This window comes from Gadus macrocephalus, chromosome 1 (assembly GCF_031168955.1).
Source record: "Gadus macrocephalus chromosome 1, ASM3116895v1".
Taxonomy (NCBI): domain Eukaryota; kingdom Metazoa; phylum Chordata; class Actinopteri; order Gadiformes; family Gadidae; genus Gadus; species Gadus macrocephalus.
Genome location: NC_082382.1, coordinates 10,057,873 through 10,071,271, shown reverse-complemented (window position 1 = coordinate 10,071,271; position 13,399 = coordinate 10,057,873). Strand labels below are relative to the sequence as shown.

Here is a 13,399-nt window from a genome sequence, read left to right as displayed (position 1 = left end):
GTGAGAGATACTGCTGATTCAGGGGGAATGGTTGAAGGTGACCCTGGCTCCCTCACAGAGCCTGTCTCAACACCTGATATTGATCCCGGTCGTCCGGCTCAGATCTGACTCTGGGACGCCACACACACTTTCAAGGCCTCCCTGACACGTCAGAAAAAGATGTCACCTAGAGGTTGTTAGTTCACACAGGATTATTGATTTGTTGTCGATTTTCCCCTGGATGCTTCAGTCTAACTGCCGAACGCAGCCTTGGACGAATTGGATTGAAGGATGCGCAGGATATCATCATCACACCCCCGTTGGTCGCAGTGGCATCGGGTCCAGTATGGGCAGAGAGAGAGACAGAGACAGAGAGAGAGAGAGAGAGAGAGAGAGAGAGAGAGAGAGAGAGAGAGAGAGAGAGAGAGAGAGAGCAGAGAGAGAGGGAGAGACAGGGAGAGAGAGAGAGAGGGTGAGGGATAGGGAGAGGGAGAGAGAGAGGCAGAGAGAGAGGGAGAGACAGGGAGAGAGGGTGAGGGAGAGGGAGAGGGAGAGAGATAGCGTGAGAGAGAAAGGGAGCAAGAAAGAGAGACAGAGGGAGCAGGAGAGAGAGAGAACTAGTGGAGTAGAGTAGTGGCGGAGACAACGGAAATGATGGCGGCTGGGTGCAAAGGTTCGGTCCACAGATGGGGAGAAGAACCATTCTTCCACATCTCTGACTCGTCAAGGGTAAACTGCTGATCCCCCTCCAACGCCACAGACCCCCGCCCCGCCCCCCTCACCACCACCCCTCACCAGCGGCACCACCACCACCACCACCATCACCCCCCAAGCCCTGTGACCACCCCTTTACGCTCTCAGCCAGCCTCCTTCTGTGTTCAAACCACACCTTAAAACGCCAGCATGAATATGCATGAACGTGAAAGACACAAGAGGTGCATAATCAGACAATCAACAGCTCCGGCATGGCGCGTGTTAATGCCACGAGAGTAGAAAAAAAAAAGCGTGGCCGGCTTCATCTTTGCCGCTCATTAGGAGATAAAGTGGATTAATGTTAATACGCGGACGCGCATTTCCACTCACAGCTGGTTCAAATTTAGGTTGAGGAGCGGGATCAAAAGAGGACAAATGGAGAGAATGAGACCCAAAAGGCTTAGTTTATAATCACAGTACAGAGTGAGTACTGGGCACACCAATTATACCCAGCCCCGTGGTCAGAGGGTGTGTGTATGTGTGCATGTGTATGTGTATGTGTATGTGTATGTGTATGTGTATGTGTGTGAGTGTGAGTGTGAGTGTGAGTGTGAGTGTGAGTGTGTGTGTGTATTGTTTTGTGGACACAAACAGGCAGATGTCTCTCTCCACACGGGCCACGTGACTCTCCTTCGCCGTCACTTAATTAATGATTTATAATAAGAGTCCATAACCTTGACACGCTCCCAAACCACACAGCGGTCTGCTGTGTACGGGTTCAGGGTCGCACGTCAATCACGTCAAAATAGGGACACACCCAACAATAACAGTGGTGGGCAGACACACAGACACACACGCACACACATGGATTTCAGCTCTGAACCACACAGAATGTGCAAGACGGCCACACGTGTGCGTGCACCAACACAGCAGCTGTACTTCCTCCTGTCCACACCACACACGCACATGCACCGACCCACCCTCCCACACACACACACACACACACACACACACACACACACACACACACACACACACACACACACACACACACACACACACACACACACACACACACACACACAAAAACAAAAACACACAAAAACAAAAACACACAAAAACACGCACGCACCTGCAAATTACAATGCCATTTTTGCAAGTCACTTAAATGTACGCAACATAATTTCTTCAATACTACGAAACGAGTGCAATGCATGTGCATTTGTTTACATTAAATATCAACGTAAATATGCAATAGCGTAGAGATTCCGGTGCTATAATTTCAAAATATCTTAAAAGCACAATAAAGAATCTCAAATGTATCTTCACAATTTTCAAAATTGGCTTAATTTATCACCGACCGTCAAAGCAGCCGAAAAGGGCTGATGCATAAAAGTTGAAAAAAAATAAAATAAGTACACTCCTATGCGTGAATGCACCGCTATACGTGTGACCAACCATCAACACAAACCCACATTCTCCCCCGTCTCTCTCTCTATCCCATGTTACTCGACAAGGTTACACAAAACAACACATTCTCAAATGTCTTGTATAAAGGCAAAATACTGACCTGCCTTGTCGTTGACATACACACATTCTTTTCAAGCAATTCAGCCTTTCGAAGAGGATCCGTTTAAACGCGTCTATATACATTGACCCGGGTGGAATGACAGGACGAGTAAATGCAAGTGATTATATGAACAAACGAAGCTATGATCATTGAGACTGATATTTCCAGCACGGAGAAAGTCAGGCGCGATGTGCCCGCTAGTGGGATAACGTGGACACTAGTGAAGGATGCTCTGAGCACCAGACCCGTGGTGGTCTGGAAGAGGGGAGGAAAAAAAAACGATCGTGCAGATCTGACAGCGTTAGCTCTATAAATCGCAGGCGGACGCCGCTGTAAGCAATACAACAAAGTGGATATCTGTAGGCACACGTCAGAAGTGGATTGCATGTATTGGTGTTCGTTTGTTGTTAACACCTAGTGCAAATTGAGTTAGAATGACACTGTGCTATTGCATGTTACAATTGCTCACCTGCATGTCTGCCCTTCTCCTCGACAAGATATCCCAGTTTCTTCTTTTAAGCAAATGTTGCAGTTCATTTAGCAGACACCGGTAACATGTGTCAATATATAATGAAGACTAATTGATCAAGCAAATGATTTTGTCGGTAAAAAAAAAATGGATTTAACCAGTTAGAGAACTACTGCAGACAAAATGACGTGATGGTCAGTTTGTTGTAGATAAGGAATCAGGGTTGGCTATGCCGTCCAGAACGTATGGAAGGACTGTGATCTCGTCACCTAAGGCACTTTAGTAACAAAGCAACATTATTATGACTAATGATCGGCTAATGGGAAGTTTGGATGCATGTAGGGGAGGGAATGAAGAGTTAAAAGTACCGCCCCTATTTTGTAGTTTACCTGAGCATCACTTTTTGCGCGGCGGAAATTTTAGAACAGGTAGACTTAAACATGTAGGCCTTTACCCTACCACCACTTCCGTGGAAATTACGATACTCGTCGTAATCTACGCAACATACTTAATATTTGTTACACAAAAAAACACGTCTTATGTTATCATAGCACATATTTTTGCCTGCAAAACTTCATATTTTCATATGAACTTGGTGTAGATGTGCTCAGTGTTCAATTGACTATCTAGTTCCTTGTGTATGATTAAATGAAGAAAACTAAAATAGTTGTGTGTTATTATCTCTATATCAAAGCTTTTATACTGATCTAGTTGTGGTTCTGCTGGGATGGGATAGGATCACGCAATGCAATGGGAGTTGTAGTTATAATTGACTTAGAAGCTATGAAACTATTAACATGGAAAACTACAACTACCACAATACATTTCGCCTACATATGCCCTGTCGGTCCCCAAACAACCATGGAGTCGCACGGAGATGCTACCAATCTACCAAAGTCTGGGGATTCTGAAGGGGAGAAAAAGGCAGCTTTTTCTTTTGGATTTTCTAAAACGGTTAACAAATTTAAACCGACTAACGACAATGCAATCACGAAAGAGGAGACGGATTACTTGACCGGAATCGATGGAAAAGAACTGCTAAGGTGCGCAACACAGGCTAGCGCTAGCTAACTGCGTGACAAATGCATCTTGAGATTTATCTTGTGCATTATTATACCGTGATCTCTTTGTCAACCAGCAAGTGTAATGAATATTACTTTCATAATGATCGTCTTACACTACTATAATTCATACATATAAAGACGCTAATGCTTTGAAACGTCAGTGTGGGTAAATCGCAATAGTGTCAACGTCGTTTCTTGGTTGTTCCTCATTTTTAAATCACTGCGTTGTCTGTGTTTCAGTACAAAGCCAGTTAATAAGCCGAAGGAGATCATCATCCCCCTCATCCAAAAGAACCGCTGGTGTGACCGAGTGGACAAAGCAAACAGAGACGACAAAAATGAAGCCAAGCCACAACATGTCCCACTCGAAGATGGCTCTGTTGAATCTCAGGCTGTCAAAGAGCTTATTGAAGGTTTGTGGAGAAGGGACAAGTAGGAGATACTTGGTATATCAAAGTAGGTAAAGGTATAAGAAACCATGCTAATACTTTTTTTTTATGTCGTTATTTTAGACTCACAGAGGCAGCAAGAGAAGTGGCAGAATGGACATCAGCCCGACCTTAACCTCTCCATCCCGCTGCTGATGCAAAACCAGGTCCCACAAGGTTTTGAGGATGGCGACAAAGTCAAAGTTGATCTGCGACCTGAATCTGTAAGTATATGCAGGGAGAATTGTGAGTAAGGCATCTTAGCTAATATTGGAATCCTGGTCTGCTTTTTGAATTCTTTATAATTGAATGGCTACCAACCCCGTGTTCTCTATAAGCTGCTATCAGCTATTTGTGCTCACCCCACTTCGTTTTTTAATACATTTTCATTCATTCATATGGTTCTCATGCATTCTATAGCAAAAACATAAAAGTTAACAAAATACACTTTCTGTACCTACTAGACAACTTCAAGTTGACCATTCTTTTAATATTACTGAAAAATGAAGGCTTGCTCGTTACTAGGCATGCAAACATTTTGTTATGGTTCAGAAGGGGAGCATTTATTTGGGGATTCAAAGCAGCAACCTAAGATGTCTGTCTATTCTAGCTTGTGGCAACTATTTTTAGTTCAAGTGATCATAACTATAATTAGAAACCAACAATGGTTTAAGACATTTCAGAGAGTTGGTGGAAAAAGTGTTTGCAGACATGGCAAATAGACCCACGACTTGTTCCATCTATTTATTTAATCATATGAAAATTCTGACTGTCAATGCAGATGTTTTCAAACCAGAACAACTACCGTTCCCTCTTTTGTTGACACATTTGTACGAAGAACTTATAAATGAATGCTTGGATACCAGTGGTTCTCCAGGCGTTTATCTCAGTGTTTTTTAAGACCTCCTGAGTCCGACTGTCCCCTACTTACTCCCGTCACTCATAACAGACAGGGCACTTGGCAGTTTGACAGTGGTGCAATGGGGTCGGGTGCCCTGGGCTCATTTAGTGCATCCCTCCCGCAGAACTGTTCTCCGCAGTAGAGTGGGGAGTTGAACAAGAGCAACAGTCGGGGTGCAGGCTGCCACGTCTGCCTGGTGACTCTTAGTCAGCTCTTGCAGAGGCTGGCTGACTGGAGCCAAGGGGTCAGAAAAGACCAGCATCAGCTGTTTCTTTTGCTGTCACTCGGCACACAACACAAACAGAAATGTTTTATGGAGCAGAAGTGGGAATTACATTTGCATCTTATTCGGGCAAAAGACTTGGTGGAATAACGGCAGCTCTAGTTGTGGATTTGTGTGGTGAATCATGCAGAACATTATTGATCTTGTATTGTCAGTCCACAGACGCAGATTATGAAAGCGTTCCTGTTGAAGCCTATGGTCTGGCTATGTTGAAGGGAATGGGATGGAACCAAGATGAAGGAATCGGGCGCACGTTTAAACAGTTAGTACTATTCCTATTCATCTTCCAAAATGTACGATTGTGGCTGTCACACAAAGCCATACACGTATGGAAAACCATAGGCCAGTACTCCATACATTAAAAAAAAAACTCCTTTGTCTGCACTTTCAACTGTACAACTGTTTCCAAGTGAAATTAAAATGTCTTTAATCTCTCCCGCATCATTTCTTGGCACAACGGGGATGTTAGTTATGCATTCATTACTCGGACTGCATTCCTCAAGCCCCCTGTTTATTGATTGAATACACCTCTCCCCCCGTAATTCCATGCAGAAACGTGAAACCTATTGAGCACCAGCTTCGACCGAAAGGGTTAGGCCTTGGAGCCGATCGTTCGGCGATAAGGGACCTGGAGCCCAAGGGGCGTCGACGCACCCCCAAGCCAGGAGACGAGCCAGGGAAGGAGGAGGACTTGGTCTTGGGGCCTGGGGGCTGTGTGTTGGTGGAGTCCGGGGCACACAAAGAGCTCTACGGGAAGGTACTGCCAATATTATCTATTATAAAAATTGTATTGCCACTTTTCTTGAACCGGTATGTTGTGTAGTGTCAGCACTTTACAGTCAGGCATTTGGTGTGGTGACAGAAATGGAGAGGGCACAATTTAAATGATTCACTTAAAAGGAGGTTGGCCTCCTCAAAACAAAGATGAAGCAATCCCGTTAAGTGCTTGGAACGCACCAGGTTGACCGTCAACCCCTTCATAAAGGGAGGCCATATACAATATTGGATTTCCCAAGAGACAATACCAACCCGCCTTTTTCTTGTCACAGCCGTTGGTACGCATGCATGCATCGCAGGGTCTGTTCGCAGCTGTTGACACATTTACTACTCGTGCTGTATGTTTACTTTACTGCGGAAGTACATCAATTTGAAGACTAGCTCCGTTCTTTCTGAAGCAGACCGGTGCCTGGTAGCTCTTTGAGTACTTAGAAAGCGGATCAATTATTATTATTATTATTATTATTTATCCTTTGACCTGCATGCTACTAATGTGTGGGTTGAAAATGCTCTGCAGATAGAAGGGGTGGATCCTGACAACGCTCGTGTGGTGGTCAAGCTGGCCATCGGCGGGCAGACCGTCACAATCAGTCAATACGGAATTAAACTGGTGGACCGCAAAGAATACGAAAGAAACAGCAAGGATCTCAGTGAGTGACGCCTATTAGATATTATGTGACACGATTTACTGAATTTAATTTAATGAGCACGACTTTAGGAAGGAATTATTTCAGGTATATTATAAGGCCTAAAAAAAATTTTTGTTTGGTTCCGGTTTCCGACCGACCCTGTCAATTTATGTGCGACCCAAATTATTTTATGAGCTTTATAAAAAAAAATATATATATTTTTTTTTTGTTTTTTTGTTTTGGTACAGCACCTCTTCATTCTGTACAAGGATGAGCGAATTCTCTCGTTTTTAAATGAAAACAACCTACCTATCATTCGCTGCCGCTGGAAAAAATAAAATAAAAAAATAAAATAAATTCCCTACCTACCCATGACCTCAACTGACAACCAACAGGAACCAAACTTTTTTTTTTTTTTAGGCCTAATAAGATATCGTATCTTATCAGATATCTTATCTTATAATAGAAAACGTCACCATTAGTTGTGATTATTTTAAAACACTCCAGAAGATTAGTTTAAAGTCTGTTAACTTGGGTCTTGCAAACATTTCATAGGCCTGTACAATGTGACTGTCATTGGACTCTGTGTGTTGGTATTATATTCCTAGCCTTACCTGAACTTCAAACTGCCTTGCACTATCTGGGTGGAATCTTACTACATTTTGGTGTTTTGTTCTCTGCAATAAAGCTGAATCTAATCTGGCATACCTCATTTGCTTATGACAGGCACGGCTTGCTTCATTCTTCATTATCTTTGATAGAAACTGAAAACTTTTAATTTCCCTCTAGGCCGTCTGGGTAAAGCCCACAAGGAGAAGGAGAAGGAGAAGGAGAGCAAGAGAAAAGAGGATGAAAAGAGGAGTAATGTTGACGAGGGGAGCAAACACAAATCTTCAGAGAGAGACCGGGACAGAGGAAAAGACGAGAGGAAAAGGAAACACAGAGATTCAAGTCCTGAGAGGTGACTGAACATGAAGATGGATCCATGATGCTTTTCAGCTAGTCACTGTAACTTACGAAATGTGCTTGCAATCCTTGTTCTTTAAATTCAGCATAGCAATAATACATTTTATAATCGCAAGCAAACAAGTGTTCCTCTTGTTTGAGGCAGTACAATACAGTTTGTGTTACATGCCTTGATAAATTAATACGTAAATAAATTATAACAAATATAAGACGTATTGCATACTGCATTGACTTGGCATTACAATAAGGTACCATTCCATTACTAAGAGTAACTGAATGAACCCCATTGATGCTTTGGCCCCTCAGAGAAAAGCCTGCAGTAAAGGAGCCACGGAAATTGCCAGCTGTCCCATGTTGGCTCCAGCGAGACCTCAAAGTGCGCTTTATAGACAAAGCATTCAAAGGGGGCCGGTACTACAACTCAAAGGTACCCACAGAGCACTATGGCCTCTCTTAATCAAACTACCCTTCCCTGGTTAACCTTTCCTCATTCATATCAGATTTTCTAGTCAACAGTGTATTAAACTCCTATACATGGTGTTTTATTAGATGCGTGTGGAAGATGTTGTGACACCGACTACCTGTATTTGTCGAACTGACGAAGGAAGACTGTTGGAAGGTTTGTTAAACTTGACTCTTTAAGTGAATCCACGTAATCGGAATGCCTGAGCCTGTTAATGAACCCCCAGTCACTATTTCATTGTAGACGTGAAACAGTCCATGTTGGAGACCATTGTGCCGAAGAACGACTCGGATGCAGTGATGGTGGTTCTCGGTCCACATCGAGGCCAGGTGAGTGGATGACATCACTTTCATGATTGGTTAAAATTAAGCTTTGTCAGACTTGTAGATGAGACGAGAGCAAATGTCTGAATATTCCTTTTGTCGTTTTTAAGGTCGGTCGCATTCTGCAGCGCGACAGGGACCGCAGCAAAGCTCTGGTCCAGCTCGATCGATATGAGGAGGAGGTCTTCAACCTGGACTATGACACCATCTGTCACTATATAGGGGCTGTGGACAACTGAGTCCTCGTCCCCTTCTCTGATCAGTGTTTACACTTCTCCAAGCCCATCCTCCAATAAGTCAAATTTCATGTTGTAAAATGATGGATCTGGTTATATTGTCTTAAACTATTTTAATTTTATAATAAAATCATGAATTTCATTTGGAGAGATGTTTTATTATATGAAAACACATTAAAAACAAAAATAAATGAGCTGGTACCCAGACATTTCAATGTATTAACAAATAAGGTAAACTACTGATGATAAACATTACAGACTACATGCACACCTCATAAATCCTTATTTACAGTCCCCAATCCAAATCCCTGTATTCTATTAGTGCCCATATTTCAGAATAGAAGTATGGATTTCACACGTCGATAGAAACGAGTACAGCGGCCACAGCCAAAAGAAGGTATGCATTATGCATCGGAGGGTTATGGGGAATCCTTGGGCTGTTGGTTGGCTGCGTTGGCCCTCAGCACCGCCCCCGGGCTGGGGTAGGGCCGCTGCTGGAACAGAGGCCCCGCTGCCGTCACGTCTGCACCCGTCTTGGCCTCATTCCGCTTTGGCAGGCCAGTGGACCAGTTGCCCCTGGAAAGAAGGAGAAAGGAAGTGGTTTAAAGTTACTCGGAAGTCTTCATGGGATGGGGCGGGGGGGTGATTCAGGAAAGCAGTTGGCCCTCACTTTGGTGCATCGGAGTAAGCACTTGGATCCATTGGGTCCAGCTCGTCATCCTTTCGCCCTAAAACAAGTGGCCAAACGAAACAATTGTTAGGCCACACTTCCAGACTAAATACATCATGCTAGTGATAGTTTTGATATCAATGTAACAGAACGGTAGATTGCATCACCTCTTTTGCCTTTGTTGTAGGGTGCAATGTCATCCCTCCTCGGCTTTCTTCTGTTCTCTCGATCCCTGCCGTCATCCCTCTCCCGCTCCCTCTCCCATTGTCGCTCTGGTGGTCGCTCCCGCTCTGGTTCTCTGTCAGGCTTCTCAAATGGCTTCTCCACTCTTTCCTCCGCACCTACATCTACTAAAAGAAGAAGATAAAATAGCCTTTAATTACAAAGAAGAAACTCAAGTCGTAGCTGCACATTTACGATTGGTTTCAATGTCTACCTCTTAGTTTCTTGGCAGCTCTAGTAATGAGGGTAGTTGGGTCATTTGGGGATAACCAGGCAACCATATCCGTCTCTACATTCCAGTAATAAGGAAGTCCACTGTAAGAAAACATGAAAATGGACAAAGGATTAATTGAGGCCAGATCCCGACCAGAGAAACATGGCAGCCATAGGAAGAACAGAATTCTTCATTCATAAAGTTATCTGAACAGATATGTACCACGATTGACTTACCATATAGGGTCAAACACTTTGTACCAGTTTGGGGGCAGATTCTCTAGTCTGGTTGCCTCATAGTCTACGTTGTTGTCGTCATAGTCCTCAGCAATGATCTCCTCATCTACATCTGAATTTGTTCAAGAAAGAAATGTGATTGGCAACATATGACATCAATGATAAAGATACATTGATTATTCTTTTGATAATGTTACCTTGTTCTGATGGTTTGACAATCCCTCTCTTGGCCAAGCGAGCCAGCAATGCTGGAGGTAGAGGCATCCTTAGACCAAATAGTGTATGGTAAACTCGGCTGAAAAGAATAAAGGTTGCATCCATTCCAATAACACGAGTTGATTAATACATTAATACATGGAGATAAATACATATATATATATAATCGATTAATGTAATACAATACTGCGGATTGTACTTTAGATTTGGACAGCCCTGTTTATGTAGACAAATATTCTGAATGTAGTAACTTACACACATTGCATTACGAAATGTGCGGTTTGGTTTGAGACACAGATCCCCCTATTCGATGCAACAATTGCTTACCCCCCCCCCCCCCCCCCCCAAAAAATGAAATGTTAAGGGTGAACAAGAAATTATTTAAAGAATACCTTATGTCTGTAAGATAGATCTTTAGTTTACATCAAGTCGAGTAGAATGCCCACTGCTCGCCGAACGCATGACGCGTGTTGATGACGTCACACTCCCTGACGACAACAAACATGGAGGAGTATGCCCGTGAACCTTGGTAAAGTATGAACGAAACATTCCCTTTATCGGTAATAGCTGACAGGACAGATTCCGTCTCTGTGTTGAACAACTATACAGTGCATTGCTTGGCATCTCAATCGCATATTTCTAATCTTATCGGAAATATAACAAATAAATTCATTCTAAAACTCAACAGTAACCAGCTGACTCCCAGACAGCTTAGTAGTAGGAGGGTCAATGATGGAGTTAAACAGCCTAGTGCCTAGAGGAGGTCACTCCAACGACAATCTGTTAACAATATATAACCTGATATATAAGAACTGTATGACCTTCCATATAAAAACCATCATGTAAACCATCAAAGTATGTATGATAAATGTAGTATGTCTAGATTATCAGATGTGTTTTGTTTACGGTTGATATTTCCCCCTCTGCATTCCTCCACATCTGTTCAGTCCCTGGAGGATAGTGGATGACTGTGGGGGTGCTTTCACGATGGGTGCAATCGGTGGAGGCGTATTCCAGGTCATTAAGGGATTTCGCAATGCCCCTGTGGTAAGCAACATTATAACTTTCCTATTATCACCTGCCAAACATTACAGTACATTTACAGTACATTAACACACACACACACACACACACACACACACACACACACACACACACACACACACACACACACTATAAATTAGCTTAAATGTAACTCATATTTGTATTTATGTATGTATCAATACAGGGTGTCCGACACAGACTGAAAGGTAGTGTAAGTGCTGTACGAACACGAGCTCCACAGATTGGAGGTGAGCAGGAGTGTTTTCTGTGTGAAAACCATCTGTTTCTTCTTCCTCTCTTCATAATATGATATTGTAGTTGCAACTCAGTGCTTACCAGTCACAGATTGCTGATTCCGGCTGGTCTATCTGGGGTATGTTTTGCAGGCAGCTTTGCTGTGTGGGGGGGGCTTTTCTCCACCATTGACTGTGGTTTGGTACGTCTGAGAGGGAAAGAGGACCCCTGGAACTCCATCACGAGTGGAGCGATGACTGGGGCCGTCCTGGCAGCACGGAGTAAGTGCTGCCAGATGCAACCAGATACACAAGCACTAATACTGCTTCCCTACATTTAATACTAGTAATAATTGTCAGTTGACGATGTTGTGTTTATGTCTCTAGGTGGACCCTTTGCCATGATGGGCTCTGCCATGATGGGAGGGATTTTGCTTGCATTAATTGAAGGCTTTGGGATTCTGCTTACCAGATACACAGCACAGCAATTTCAAAACCGTAAATTTGGTTTAACATTTTTTTATTATACTTCGGGACAATCTTTAACCAGCAAGCATTTATTTTACTCAAACCAATGTGTATCCCTAGACGTGTTATTCAACCTCATTTTTAACAATTGCTTTGGCAAAATCTTTGAAGTAGTCATAAAAAGTACATTTGGTGAGCATTGGTCTACTTCATGTTACTTTTCTTCTCCATCCCTCAGCAGGTCCTTTCATAGAAGATCCGGACCAGTTGCCTCCAAAAGATGCAAGTCAGAAAGCGGGCTGGTAGAGCAAGGCCCTGTCACAATTAAGGCAGCCAGGCCCCGGCACAGCCACAGTAAACCACAAGCGGTTTTACAAGGAAGACTAGGAAGAGAGGCTGACTTCACTCCTGCATAGTTGCACTTTAACTCATTTCCTCAGGACTGAATGGTAATGTGGACTTTAGGTGTTTATCTGTTATTCATTGCATTTTGCTGCTGTCGAAAATTTCGCAACATCTGCACATTTTGTGATTATTGTAGTGAACTAAAGTATATATGTGTTTCTCTCTTTATGACCAAAGAGATAGTTATTTATTTATTTAAGTTATTCATGTTGTTAGTTTTGTCAGTTACATCTAGGTATGTAAGCAAGGTACATTTATGTTATGAATTTATTAGTACATTTAAAGTTTGGTCTATTATTAGTCAAGTCCCTAAAGTGACAATATCGAGACGTAAAGAAATGTAAATTAAGTCAATATCTGTCGCCGAATGAGGCGTTGAGCAAATTGCCTTTGATGCAGCTGGGGTTGAAACATGAATTTGGTCAAAAACTCAATTGACGTTACTAATATTTAATATGATATTTAGAGTTTAAGATATACCATGTTTACTAAGCTTTTGCTTCAAAATACATGATGATCTGTACATCTTGAAAATATGCAACCATGTAAATGTTTATTTTTTCATTTCCCTATCAAGCTGCGAACAACTTACCTTTCAGAATTTGAACAATAGATTATTTAATTGATGAATGTGCAACGCTGTAATTAACATTGATTGCATTTTACATGTATTTGTATGAAAATGGATCGGTTTATTTTTAACAAGCAAACGACCAAACAACCCACATTATAAACTTATTTCACACTTTTGAACCTATATAGGCCTTTCTATATTCTCAATTGTAGTGCTCATTCAAAGGTATTAAAGAAACCAGCTTCAGTTGAACTTGATGTCTTGATTTTTTTCATGTCTTCATTAAAGTAATTTTCAAGAGCTGGCTTCAGCAGTCCAGTGAAGACCATGCATGGA

At 42.5% G+C, this 13,399-nt stretch overlaps 4 protein-coding genes across 6 annotated transcripts in view; 2 read left to right on the top strand and 2 right to left on the bottom strand.

Moving 5' to 3' along the window:
- Positions 1-2,623, bottom strand: part of LOC132462509 (membrane-associated guanylate kinase, WW and PDZ domain-containing protein 3) — a 28,007-nt gene extending 25,384 nt beyond the window's left edge. Inside the window, 1 exon segment of the mRNA XM_060058094.1 lies at positions 2,243-2,623. Coding sequence (XP_059914077.1) covers positions 2,243-2,325 — 83 coding nt within the window. The 5' untranslated portion in view covers positions 2,326-2,623.
- Positions 2,624-3,534: 911 nt separating this feature from the next.
- gpkow (G patch domain and KOW motifs) lies at positions 3,535-8,923 on the top strand. The gene is made up of 11 exons (XM_060057484.1): positions 3,535-3,754; positions 4,016-4,188; positions 4,288-4,427; positions 5,543-5,649; positions 5,940-6,144; positions 6,682-6,814; positions 7,583-7,754; positions 8,066-8,186; positions 8,309-8,378; positions 8,466-8,551; positions 8,656-8,923. The coding sequence occupies exons 1-11, from the start codon at positions 3,573-3,575 to the stop codon at positions 8,782-8,784; spliced, it is 1,518 nt and encodes a 505-aa protein (XP_059913467.1). The 5' UTR covers positions 3,535-3,572; the 3' UTR covers positions 8,785-8,923.
- On the bottom strand, positions 8,919-10,865 carry pqbp1 (polyglutamine binding protein 1). Of its 2 annotated transcripts, none has more exons than XM_060057793.1 (7): positions 10,732-10,865; positions 10,321-10,418; positions 10,124-10,235; positions 9,888-9,988; positions 9,619-9,801; positions 9,452-9,509; positions 8,919-9,357 (listed from the first exon to the last, which is right to left on the bottom strand). In XM_060057793.1, exons 2-7 carry the CDS (start codon positions 10,385-10,387, stop codon positions 9,201-9,203), a joined length of 678 nt encoding a protein of 225 aa, XP_059913776.1. In that variant the 5' UTR covers positions 10,388-10,418; positions 10,732-10,865; the 3' UTR covers positions 8,919-9,200. The 2 variants fall into 2 exon arrangements, with proteins under 2 accessions (XP_059913776.1, XP_059913792.1); XM_060057809.1 differs by having other exon boundaries at positions 9,619-9,798.
- Positions 10,757-13,242, top strand: timm17b (translocase of inner mitochondrial membrane 17 homolog B (yeast)). Of its 2 annotated transcripts, none has more exons than XM_060058000.1 (6): positions 10,757-10,868; positions 11,287-11,386; positions 11,568-11,631; positions 11,770-11,898; positions 12,004-12,114; positions 12,326-13,242. In XM_060058000.1, exons 1-6 carry the CDS (start codon positions 10,813-10,815, stop codon positions 12,388-12,390), a joined length of 525 nt encoding a protein of 174 aa, XP_059913983.1. In that variant the 5' UTR covers positions 10,757-10,812; the 3' UTR covers positions 12,391-13,242. The 2 variants fall into 2 exon arrangements, with proteins under 2 accessions (XP_059913983.1, XP_059913907.1); XM_060057924.1 differs by having other exon boundaries at positions 12,323-13,242.
- The last annotated feature ends 157 nt before the right edge of the window (positions 13,243-13,399 follow it).